The sequence below is a fragment of the Sinocyclocheilus anshuiensis genome, unplaced genomic scaffold, assembly GCF_001515605.1.
Source record: "Sinocyclocheilus anshuiensis isolate Anshui unplaced genomic scaffold, SAMN03320099.WGS_v1.1 scaffold217, whole genome shotgun sequence".
Lineage (NCBI taxonomy): Eukaryota > Metazoa > Chordata > Actinopteri > Cypriniformes > Cyprinidae > Sinocyclocheilus > Sinocyclocheilus anshuiensis.
Window position 1 is genome coordinate 986,413 of NW_015536538.1, and position 12,590 is coordinate 999,002.

Genomic DNA, 12,590 nt, shown 5'->3' on the forward strand with positions numbered 1-12,590 from the left:
GCGTCAGACTCCGATGTAAACATTCATCATGTCGTCTGCTGTGTTTTGGTTTTTATTTCTGCTCAATCTGTTTTTGTACACAAGAGGATTTACTGAAGTCCAGCAACTATCAGATTCATGCTACAAACCAATGAAGGACCACAGACCATCATTCATTAAGTATGGAATATATCTCATTTGTATATATATTTTACTTGCAATAACAACTTTTACGTTTTTACACTTACAAAACGTACAGTACTGTGTTAATAGTTGGATAAGTACGATTTCAATATATTGTATTTTAGTACATATACCATGGTAATACCATGTTATATGGGCAGGTACCTTATTTACTATGGTAGTATCATCTCTTTTTTTTTTTTTTTACACATACCATGGTAAAACCATGTTTTTTGAATGCACCATTATAGTACCTCGGAACCATGCATATCTATTCTATATAAATATGGTCATCTCACTGCCAAAAAAAAAAAAGATTTTACTCAGTATTTTTGTCTATCTAATATTTTGTATCTAAAAATTCTTAAATTGAAGTAAACAAGATACATTTACTTGAGAATCAAAATGACCTAGTTCTCATTTTCTAAAGAATGTATCAAAATGAAGTGATTTCTGATGAAGAAATGTCTGCTTAAAACAAACAAACAAAAAAAAAAAAATTGTTGGTGTGGTAAGAATAATCTTTTTTTTCCCTCTTTTAATTAAATGTATTTATCTTGCCCTATTGGCAGATATTTTTTTCTTGTTTTAAAATACTCAATTTTTTTACTTTCCTTTTTTCAGAAAAGGAAATGTAGTATCTAAATATTTTTTAAATAAAGATATATTTACTTAAGAAGCAAAATTACAAGACTTGAGTTTATGTTTAAAACAAGAAAATTGGTGGTCAATAGGGTAAGAAAAGTAAATCTAATCAAATTTTCATTCTCAAGTAAATTTGAGTAAAACATTTTTTTTGTTTTTTTTTGTTCAGTACCGTTACCTTCACCTTTTACATGGAGGGTAAGAGGCAGGGCAGTTAGGAAGGTAATGAGATGTTATGAGATGTTATATCAAATCTAAAAGGCACTAACTGTATTTTAACCTGATGTTTACAATGTGTCTTCTGCTGTCAATTACTGAACTGATATGATACTGGTTCTGTAATAATAATAATAATCCATGCATGTTTTAGGACATACCCCCGGCCTCATGAATATGTAAACATCTCTGATCTCCCCGCCTCCTGGGACTGGCGCAACATTGATGGCAAAAACTATGCGAGCGTCACACGCAACCAACACATCCCACAGTACTGCGGCTCCTGCTGGGCCATGGGCGCCACCAGCGCACTCGCAGGTCAGACTCAGGACACTACAGTAGAGTACAGAAACTTCAAGTCAAACACATGCATTTTTCTGTCTTAAACTCAGATCGCATTAACATCAAGAGGAAAGGGGCGTGGCCTTCTACTTACCTGTCAGTGCAGAACGTGATTGACTGTGGCGGGGCAGGCTCATGCTACGGTGGAGATCACATGGGTGTATATGCTTATGCACATGAGCACGGCATTCCTGACGAGACCTGCAATAATTATCAGGCCCGAAATCAAAGTAAGACACCAAACTCTGCAATGACATGAGATGCTATAAAACTATATGGAGGCTTGTTTCTGCCATGGGATAAAAAAAATAAAAAGGGAATTGTGACTTTTTAATCTCACAATTCTGACTTTTCTCGCTATTCTAAGAAAAAATGTCAGAAGTGCGAGATATGGGGCCACATTTATAAAGAGTGCATACACAGATTTGATCTTAGAGTGTGTGTACACTTAAATCCACACTATTGCTCATATTTGTAAAAACTGCCTTTGACTTAGAATAGTGCTTAGCATCACGTCAGGGTCTGAGCAGACGTACACACTTTCTTGTCAGAGTACTGCAGGTTTTAAGCTGTTCTTGCAGCGCGCTGTTCTAAATGAAAGGATTTGGATGATGACTGGTGAGCTTTTATATGTTAATGACATTAATTAGGAGTCGTTTACAAGGCAGAGAGCTGAAACCATTCAGTTGCGCACAAGTTCAAGATCATTTGCGATTCATAGATTTTACATCTGAAAGAGAGGTGTATGTGCGTATGTTCATTCATCACACCTACGCATATTTGAGAGATGATCGTAAGATCAAATTTAGGATGGTTTCTGTGCAACATTTTATAAGTGAGGCCCATAATCTTGCAATTTTGAGAAAAAAGTCAGAAATGCGACTGTTAGAATTGTGAGATTTAAACGCGCATTTCTAAGAAGAAAAAAAAGGCAGAAATGTGAGATACAAACTTGTAAAATCTTAAGCAAACAGAATTGTGAGATACAAACATGCAATTCTGAGAAAAAAAGTGAATGTGAGATACTGTATAAACTCACAATTGTGAGAAAAAAGTAAGAGTTAGGAATTATTACAAGATGTAAACTCAAGAGTTTACAACAGTTCATATCTTGGAAAAAAGCACTGTGAGATATACACTCAGATTTGCGAGAATAAACGTCAGAAATGTACGGATGGCATGGCATGCAGGAAAAAAATAGTAGAACGAATTAGTAAATTGTGCGCACGATTTAGCAAACCGAGGGAAGGAAATAGTAATCGTGTGCACGTTTTAGTACAGCGAGGGAATGAATGAGTAAATCGTGCTCATGATTTATTTATTTTTTCTTGCTTGTCATGTGCGGGGCTCCGTAGAAATGTGACAAATGCGGGGGGGGTTATCTCATGGCAGAAACAGGCCTTCATAAAAATGTCATATGAGTTGCCTATTAAAGGAATTTTTTTATCATTACAAAATGCAAATGTGAAATTATTGCAACTTGCATTAAAACATTTGTCCAAGTAACAACAAAATAATAATTGCACTAATCATGCACTAATTTCTCCTGTATTTTATGCACACCGTAACAGTGAAGTTCACTGTAAGTTGTAGTGGATTTAAACATTGTCTTTTTTTTTCTTCTCCTACTTTTTTTTTCTGTAGAATGTGACTCATTTAATCAGTGTGGCACATGCTCGTTCTTCGGTTCCTGCTCTATAATTAAAAACTACACCGTGTGGAACGTTGGAGACTATGGAGACGTCTCAGGACGAGATCGCATGAAGGCTGAGATCTACAAAAATGGGCCAATCAGGCAGGTTCTACAGCCCATATTTTTAGTTAAATATAAATAAAAATAGTAAGCTACAACTCTTGGGCCTCAATGGCAGAAAAATCCATATGATGCCATTTTGATAAAAGTATTTGGCTATGGTTCATTAACAGTGCAGGGCTATTATAGTTAGTTAACTAAAACTAAAACCATAAAAACAGTTGCTTGACATAAAATAAACTTTAAATTAAGTATATTAAAAAAATACATTACATTTATTTAGTTTTGTTAAGTTGGCAAGGCAATATTTAGCATTTTCATTTAGTTTAACAATGAGCTAAAATAAATAAAACTGAAATAAAAAAAAATAAAAAAACCTATATAGACAAAAAAAAAAAAAACTTTGAAAAAAGAATATTTACGAATAAAAACAATTTCAAAATATTAATAAAAACTATAATAGTATCTCAGTGATACTAAAATAACACCAGTTTACAGTTGGTGCATTAATTCAATTCAAGCTATTTTAGATGGGCTTTAATCAAATTTCAGCTTGATTTTGTCTATACCAGTGAACTTTGCCGCTGTGTCAGAACAGTTTCTTTGTTTCTCTGTGTTGTAGCTGTGCAATAATGGCCACTAAAGGCCTGGAGGCGTATGATGGAGGGGTTTTTGCTGAATTTCACATTCTGTCTATGCCGAATCACATCATCTCAGTGGCAGGCTGGGGCGTCACAGAGGATGGGACCGAATTCTGGATCGTCAGAAACTCCTGGGGCGAGTTCTGGGTTAGTAGAGTTACAGCGGCCTTCAAAGGGCTTTGGTCTGACCTGTTCAGCTTTACAATAACGAGACCTGTGGATTTAAGAAAAAAAGCATTGAAGAAATTAAACACATTGAAGAAAAAATTTACCTTGAAAATGAAAGTTATGTCATTTACTCACCCTCACTTGGTGTGTTTCAACTTTCAGAAACCTTTACTCTCTGCTTCTCTCTGGTGGAATTGTGTATGCTCTTGTATTGTAAGTCGCTGTGATTAAACTGTTTGTCTTGTGTTTTATAGGGAGAGTCAGGCTGGGCCAGGATTGTCACCAGTGCCTATAAGGGAGGTAAAGGAAACTGGTACAATCTCGCCATCGAGCACTACTGTGCATACGGAGACCCGATCGTTACATAGATCAGGAGGAGCCAGTTCCTCACATAGAATTAGAATTGACTCCGTCTTGGAATTGACTTGGGATCAGACCTTACAGAGCACAGAGAGACTGTTTATAACTGCTAAGAAATCGAATCTAATTGTTCTGGGTGTAAATAATTGTTGTCATATCAAATATGGGAGATGTCACATTACAATCTTTGTAGCAGAGTGAGAATGGAAATGAGTGACGGTACACAATTAAGTGATACTTGATTATTTTATTAAAAATCGTCATGTAAAATTTGCCAAACACTTAGGAGTTTTAACAAAGCAAGGATGGTAACTTTAATTTAACGTTGAAATATTGCACACATCATAAATCAGAAGTCCCCCTATAATTGCACTTTACTATTTGTTTTTGTTCTAAACAGAACATTAGAACAAAATGAAACCTCCATTCTAAAAACAATTCTGTACTTTTAGCAGTGTAGCAATTGAATAGTTTTTTTTTGTTAATTTTAGTCATTGAGTGAATCTCTCTAACCTGCTAAAAAGGTGTCATTTTTCTCTTAAAGGAATATTTTACTCAAAAATGAAAATTCAGTCATCATTTACTAACCCTCATTTACTTCCAAACTATGAGTTTATTTCTTCTGTTGAACACAAAAGAAGATATTTTGAAGAATGTTGGTAACCAAACAGTTGACGATAGCCAATGTACAGATCATAAAGCATGTAAATACATGAATGTATGTGTTTGTTATTAAATACCAGACTGTACAAACAGTACTTTGGGTCTAAGCTCCATCTCTCTATTATTGGTGTTGGTGAGAAAAAGGCTGAAAAAGACTCCTGCTGTATAATGTCTAGAGAGAAAAAAACAATATTGTAAAATAAATGTAAAACATTTCCACATCAGGGTTGTATTTGTTGTATCGCCTTTAATGTATCTGGATTTTATTTTAAAGTCATTGTGTCTAGACAAGATGATTTCCATTGCTGTATTATAGTAATCAGAATTTAATAAGGATCATAAGAATAATGAGAATTACAAACAATGATTATAATAAGAATAATTGATTAGCTAATATATGGACACAAAGAACATGAAAGCATTACGGTCATGAAAATTCGTGGAGAAAAACATATACACCTTTATAATAAATATTATAGTAAAATGTCTAGTTTTCGTCATGCACTATATATATATACACACACACACACATGGTAACCGAGGCAAATTAGTTACAGTAGATTAACAAAACATTTATTTATTTTTAAAGAGACGCTAAAATTACTGACAGAAATTCCTTAAAGGTAATTTCTTCATGGCATTTGCTTTCTCTCATCTGGGTTTAGCAACAGCACTAGCAGACGCTGCATTGGTCAGAACTCACTGAAGGAAGCCCTGCAGTTCGTTACATCTCCTGTCAGTCAAACAGAACACGAACCAAGCCATGGTTCTTGGCTACAGGAGAAAACAAGGGCACTGTGCTGGATAATTACCCCGCCGTGACGATGCTGAGATGCGCAGCCCTCCTCTGCCTTTCACCGCGGCTCAACTCTGGATCGCTTTTATTAAGATGCATCATTTGATCTCTCTGCACCTGAATGCGCTTGCTTTAATTTGATATCAAATGGCGTAAATCTAGATTAGAATGATTTTGCCAAACATATCTCATCTGCTCTGTAGAATCCGATTAAATGCGGGTTGAATTGACAGATTAGCGGCATTATAATAGCTTTCATTGTTTTTAAGATTATAAATTCTCTTTCAAATATTGGTGCATCATTTATTGCGCTTGCAAATCCGATTCGTCTCGCAGGCATCGATCCAGGTAAGAATCATACTTCAAAGTCATACTAATATCCATATGCATAATGTAAGGTTGCATACTAGTTGACTGTCTCTGTGATGCAGTATGTAGTATGCAGTGTGTTTTGCAAACCTGCATCTCTGCTACACGCGTTGCGCAGCAACCAATCAATCAATGCCATTGATGTGTTCAGAAGTGTTACAGTGTTTGAAACCATGGCAACCTGCTCTATGGGATGCAAGAAGACCACCATATTAACAGTGATTGCAAAAATCTAAGGCTTAATTAGGCACTGTTATTGCACTGATGCATTGCAGTGCATCACATATTAAAACGCCATCCATCCAAATGACTTGCATTTAAGCCTGATTCAATGACAGCACAGTTAAAGCCATGTGGGGTTGGTTGGGACTGTACATATTGTTCTTAATGTATAGGCTACTAAGCACCGTACTGTACAGCAGTCTGCCTACACACTCTAATTCTGCATTGCAGACTGAACGATGACACACCAAAACACACTCCCACTCGGCAAATGTGGGGCAATGCATGCAAGAGTTTGCTTTGGATTTCATGCACAAATAGAATTATTTATTTATATGAAATACTTTGCCATCATCATGCAGTAGCAAGACTAGGATCAAATCCATTAATAAGCTGTTATTCCAGTAATATGCAGTGTATATTCATAGTGTACGTCAAAGCATATCCGACTTTAATACACTAGGAATAGCAAAAGAGAAAAATAATAATGGTTCAAATGGGGACAGAACAGCTTGATCATTGCCATAAGAGTTCCTGGTAAAAATGCAAATCTCTTCATAGATTTTTCTCATTAAATAATTTAATATATTATTAAAAGGTACACTTAATCAGTGTGCTGAGTTTAATCAAACAGATTCTGAGTTATGGGCTTAATCTATAGACTGGGGGTTCGAATTCTTGTAGCTTTGAGTGGGATTTTGTTTTAAAGGAACAGTTCACCCAGAAATGAAAATTTGCTGAAAATGTACTCGGCCTTAGACCATTAAATATGTAGATGAGTTTGAGAACAGAACAGATCTGGAGAAATGTATCACTTGCTCAGCAATGGATCCTCTGTAGTGAATGGGTGCCGTCAGAAAGTTCAGAGAGTCCAAACAGCTGATAAAAACATCACAATATATTCACACCACTCCAGTCCATCAGTTAACATCTTGTGAAGCCAAAAGCTACATGTTTGTAAGAAACAAATCCATCAAGATGTTTTAACTTCAAACCATTGCTTCCAGCTAAAATGCGAGTTTTCTATCCATAATATTGCTTCCTCCAGTGAAAAAGTCATCTTGTCTGAATCAGAAGAGAAATATGCACAAATCAAGCACCGTTTCCAAGTGAAAGAGTCCAAAAACATTCTAAACAAATATGTGGCTGCGATTTTTATGCGAGAGACAACAGGAAATTGACTTTTTCACTGGAGGAAGTGTTGGATTATTCATTTTTGCCAGAAGCAACGGTTTGAAGTTGAATAAAAACATCTTAATGCTGAATTTTTCACTTCACAAGACATTAACTGATGGACTGGAGTGGTGTGGGTTACTTGTGGATTATTGTGATGTTTTTATCAGCTGTTTGGACTCTCATTCTGACGGCACCCATTCACTGCAGAGCATCCATTGCTGAGCAAGTGATGAAATTTCTCCAAATCTGTTCTGATGAAGAAACAAACTCATCCACATCTTGGATGACCTAAGGATGAGTACATTACATTTTTTGGGCAAACAATTACTTCAATGCTTTTATTATACCAGCTGCAAAATTCAAAATAAGTATACTACTGTAGCACAGTGAAATAGAGAGGACATTTCCTCTCTCCGTGAATCGTTCTTGTGATTCTGTACTTGTCTCTCTCTCTGTGCATCTAATTAGCGTTCCTGTGGCGATGTGGTAAACAGCACCTGATGCAGGAGAATCATTAGCTAATTGGCAGCATTGATGTTCTCCTCCCCATCTGCAAATCACTCACTGTTGCATCGGATTTTAAACTTGCTATCAGTTTTTTCGAGCCGCCTTCGATTTAAAAAAAAATAGTTCAGCCAATTATGAAAAATCTGTCATCTGCTCACCCTCAAAACGCTTGCACTTCTTCTGTAGCTCCTCCTCCTCGTCATTTATGCCGTTGTCTGTTCCTCACACAAAGCTTCTGTACAACTGAGGACTGAGAAATCAAGATGAATTTTACTGCCATGCAGATTGTTTAGCTAATATTTGGCCATTTTTAGATGACTGAAATCAACTGATAAACCAACCTAAATTTCAGTTTTCAGATTTTCTAATCAATCATGTTAAGTAAAAACCATTTAGAATCGGCGACTGAATCATGTGTCCCTGTGTTTGACCGACAGAAGTTCTCGGACATAAAACTGAGCTCTAACCTCATTGCATAATAGCTAGAGATTTACTATGGCAGAATCAGCCTGCGGCATTGATTTTCCTGTAGGTGCTGAAGTCGACACTTTCACCGCTGCAGAAGCCGGGGCAATTGTATCGCTCTAGCAAAAACAGCAATTCCTAGAGGATTCCGGAAGGTCTTTATATTTGCAAGAAAGTCTTAAAATCATGCGATGAGACCCAAAAAACTATTACTGTAGATCTGAATATACAATGACCCCAAACAGTATTTGGACACTTAAAAATGCCAGAATTGCATTGCATTAGATACAAAATATCAAAGAGTGTCTGTATGCATCTCAAATGCTGCTTCTCCAAACTAACTTTCATTTTCTTCATCATTTTAATCAAATGTTTTGGTGATTTTTAGTGGACATATGAAGTCAGCTGTCCTCAAGTTGAAATGAATAACACTTGCTTTGATATTTTGTTACATACATGACAATAACGTTCAGATATTTTAAGGAGACCACTGACCTCAATGACTAATAGCAGTTTGTTTATAGTTAAAAGTGGTTGAATTTTGACATCAAGAAGCAGCACAAAACAGCAAGATAAGTTTTGCACCAGCTCTACATTTGATTAATAATACATCACCGCTAAAAACCTTCTCGCATTCAGTCTGAATAATGTATCGCCCCTCAAGATGAGTAATCTGAAAAAATGGAGCAGGTGAAGGGCCAGTGAGGACAGAAGAGAAGAGTTAACGATGACTAATCCTGCTTCTGTTTGCTGGCGTCTCTGGCTGCAGGACAGGAGGCGTCGAGCTGCTGCGTCTGTCATTTCCCCTGTCAAAGCTGCTGTCTGCTGACTGATAGGGCTGTGAAGGACAAGGAAAACATTTCAGAAGAGCTAGACAGAGCATAGCGTAGATGATCGTGAATATTTTAGCAAGCACCACAGAAAAACAAATGCACTGAAAACATTTGGTGTAGAAACTATTTTCTCTCAGAATTGCTAGTCAATTTCATAATTACAAAGAAACATCATGTAACACATTTAATTAAACATGAGTTTTTTTGGTAAAACACTACATTGATACATTTACAAAAAAAAAGAAAACAAAGGAAAAAAAACATTTTAGTGTACAGTAATTGCAGACCTAGCCATCCAAATGTAGACTTAAATATGTTCTCAAACATTATTGTTTACATTTACATATTAAACTGCATTGCAATATGACAGCTACAATTTCTTTTGATCTTTCTATGCATTTAAATAGTGTTCACATTTGCATATTATATTGCAATATGAAAGAAAATGTCTTTTGCACTAAAACAAATGTTTTATATGCATAGTTTTATATAGTCTTTAAATGCATTTACATGTTTAACATTTTTACATTTACACATTGTTTACATTTGCATACAGTACTAAATTATATTGCAATATGATTTTTTTTCACATTATCTTTCTGTGCATTTACATACTATGTTTACACTGACATTGTTTTCATTTACATATTAAATTATAATGCAATATGACAGTTCAAGATACACTGTATACAATTATTTGTCAAACAGATTATTGGAGTACTTTTTACAAGAAAACACTATTTCAGTCTATCAATTCAAGTTTAGTCAATGTGTTGCTTTTTTTTTTGTTTCATTTTCTTTTGCAACAGAAAATAATTATTTTAATTTTGATTATCTTTGCAGTGCTGCAGCTGATAATTGCACTCAATACAAAATAAAGCAATATATCAAAAGCATTTTCATTAGTGATCAGCGACTGTTTCTGGCCAGATTGTTATTTCTTGAGTCATGGTGCATGGAAATCGTGTTCATACTAATAATTCAGCTCAGGGTCTATGTATGTCATTTATCCAAGAGAGCTTCTGTCTGTTTAGATGTCTCATTGCCCTCGGAGTGACCATATTTAATCTAGCTGGCACAGAAATCGACCTCTGTAAACATTCACTAGCACTAACTGGATTCAGGAGCATCATATGTTGTTCGTAAGAAGCAATCATAGCTATACAGATGCATTCATTTATATGCAGGTATCACTGTTGTCACGTTCTATACCGGCGGTTTTCTCCATTAGTACCCAAGGGAAGCACGCTGGAGGAGCCCAGGCTATTTTTTTTATCCTTGTCTAGGTCACAATGTGAATCATCTTCACTACTAGGATGCCGTTGGCAAGATCCAGGCAACATGCAGCACACCCTGTTCCCACTGTAACTTGCTTTTACTGTGGTTATTTGCATGGGTGAGTGTGTGTGCATTTTAAGATTTTCCTAAATACTTACTTCCATTGTGTCTCACACTCCTGGAGGAATTTATTTGATTGGAATTTACTCTCTTAAAGGAATAGTTCACCCGCAAAATGAAAATATGCTCAAAATGTACTCACCCCCTCAGACCATCCAAGATTTGTTTCTTCATACGAACAGATTTGGAGAAATGTAGCATTCCATCACTTGCTCACCAATGGATCCTCTGCAGTGAATGGGTGCCGTCAGAATGAGAGTCCAAACAGCTGATAAAAACATCACAGTAATCCACAAGTAATGTAAGTAATCCACAAGCTGCATGTTTGTAAGAGACAAATCCATCATTAAGATGCTTAAACTTCAAATTCTGGCTAAAATCTATCCATAACATTGCTTTCTCCAGTGAAAAAGTCGTTTCGTTTGAATCAGGAGTGAAATATGCACAGATTAAGCACAGTTTACAAGCAAAAACAGTTCTAAACAAATATGTTGGCGGATTTTGATGTGAGGAGGAGAACAGGAGACTGACTTTTTCACTGGAGGAAGTGTTATTATGGATTATGAACTGTATTTTAGCTAGAAGCAATGTTTTAAAGTTAAAAAAAAACCATCTTGATGGATTTGTTTCTTACAAACATGCAGCTTTTGGCTTCACATGATGTTAACTGATGGACTGGAGTGGTGTGGATTATTGTGATGTTTTTATCAGCTGTTTAGACTCTCATTCTGACGGCACCCATTCACTGCAGAGGATCCATTGGTGAATGCAAGTGAATGCTACATTTCTCCAAATCTGATGAAGAAACAAACTCATCTTCATCTTGAATGGACTGAGGGTGAGTAAATGTTAAAAATGAATGTGAATAGCAAGCTCAGATCATTTGGAAAAAAAATGATGAGAATTTGTGTTTGTGCATGCAGGCTCTCTGGATCTTTCTCTGCAGTGTAGTTTGCATTGTTCATGGTGTCTTTGTGAAAGCCCTGCTGACAGCAGCTGTCATACTGTCGCTCGCAGGAACGGCAATGCAGCGCTTCTTTTATGCAGATCCACACAAAGACTGGAGGGGGTTTGGCAATATCCACTGTAACGAAATTACACCGCATTAGTGCAACAGGTGCTAAAATTATGTTAGGAAGATTTAAACTGGGTGAAAGTTACTCAGCAGCAGAACAGCATGGACTGGTTTCCTCCTGATCCTGGACTAAGTGCAGAAACTTTAACGGAGAACATCGGTGGTAATGGATTGACCTGTGATTGGTGAACGGTCCCTTCGGTTTTGAAGAAAAAATGGGTGACCATTTTACTTCTGAGTTAAATAAGAAATTCAATGAGAAAAAAATAAGATGTAGATGCATTGATGTATCAACTGAACAAATGAAAAAGTGTTTCTATGAAAATGTTTGTTGAAAAATCTAAAAGGACTTGTGATGTCAGACGAAAAGTAATTAGAGAGTTATTAAAATTATTACATTTTGATTAAAGATTATGAAGACAAAGATTAATGATAACTGATAAATCAGTCAAAATAATACCAGGAGCCAGATTCACAAACATTGTGAAGAATAAAATTATTGTATTATTCTAATTTTATTAATAAAATTATAATATTTTTGTCTAATTTTCTAACTTTAGAAAAAGGCTAAGTATTTTTTGTGTTTAACCAAAAATAAAAATAAAATAATAATAATTAAATAAAAAAAATGTTTTAAACAAAGTCATACAAACCATTGAAAATAACCTCTAAAATTAGGATAAATCCCAAAAGGTAAAATGTTTAAAGAATTTACTATTATATATATATGTTTGTAATGAGCAGTAGCTACATTGCCCCAAAAAAAAAAAAAAAAAAAAAAAGATTTTCAAACTTAGTA

At 35.5% G+C, this 12,590-nt stretch overlaps 2 protein-coding genes across 4 annotated transcripts in view; both read left to right on the forward strand.

The window, feature by feature from the left end:
• The first annotated feature begins 13 nt into the window (after positions 1 to 13).
• Positions 14 to 4,887, forward strand: LOC107696163 (cathepsin Z). The gene is made up of 6 exons (XM_016496383.1): positions 14 to 159; positions 1,178 to 1,341; positions 1,416 to 1,595; positions 3,010 to 3,160; positions 3,741 to 3,906; positions 4,182 to 4,887. The coding sequence occupies exons 1-6, from the start codon at positions 29 to 31 to the stop codon at positions 4,293 to 4,295; spliced, it is 906 nt and encodes a 301-aa protein (XP_016351869.1). The 5' UTR covers positions 14 to 28; the 3' UTR covers positions 4,296 to 4,887.
• A 1,059-nt stretch (positions 4,888 to 5,946) lies between these two features.
• abhd8a (abhydrolase domain containing 8a) overlaps positions 5,947 to 12,590 on the forward strand; it is a 17,610-nt gene continuing 10,966 nt past the window's right edge. Inside the window, exon 1 of one of the 3 annotated variants that reach the window (XM_016496352.1) lies at positions 5,947 to 6,094. The gene's annotated coding sequence lies outside the window, so the exon portion shown is untranslated. Of the gene's footprint in view, positions 6,095 to 11,949; positions 12,011 to 12,590 lie in introns of those variants that run through there. The other 2 variants (XM_016496360.1, XM_016496370.1) reach the window with 2 other exon arrangements.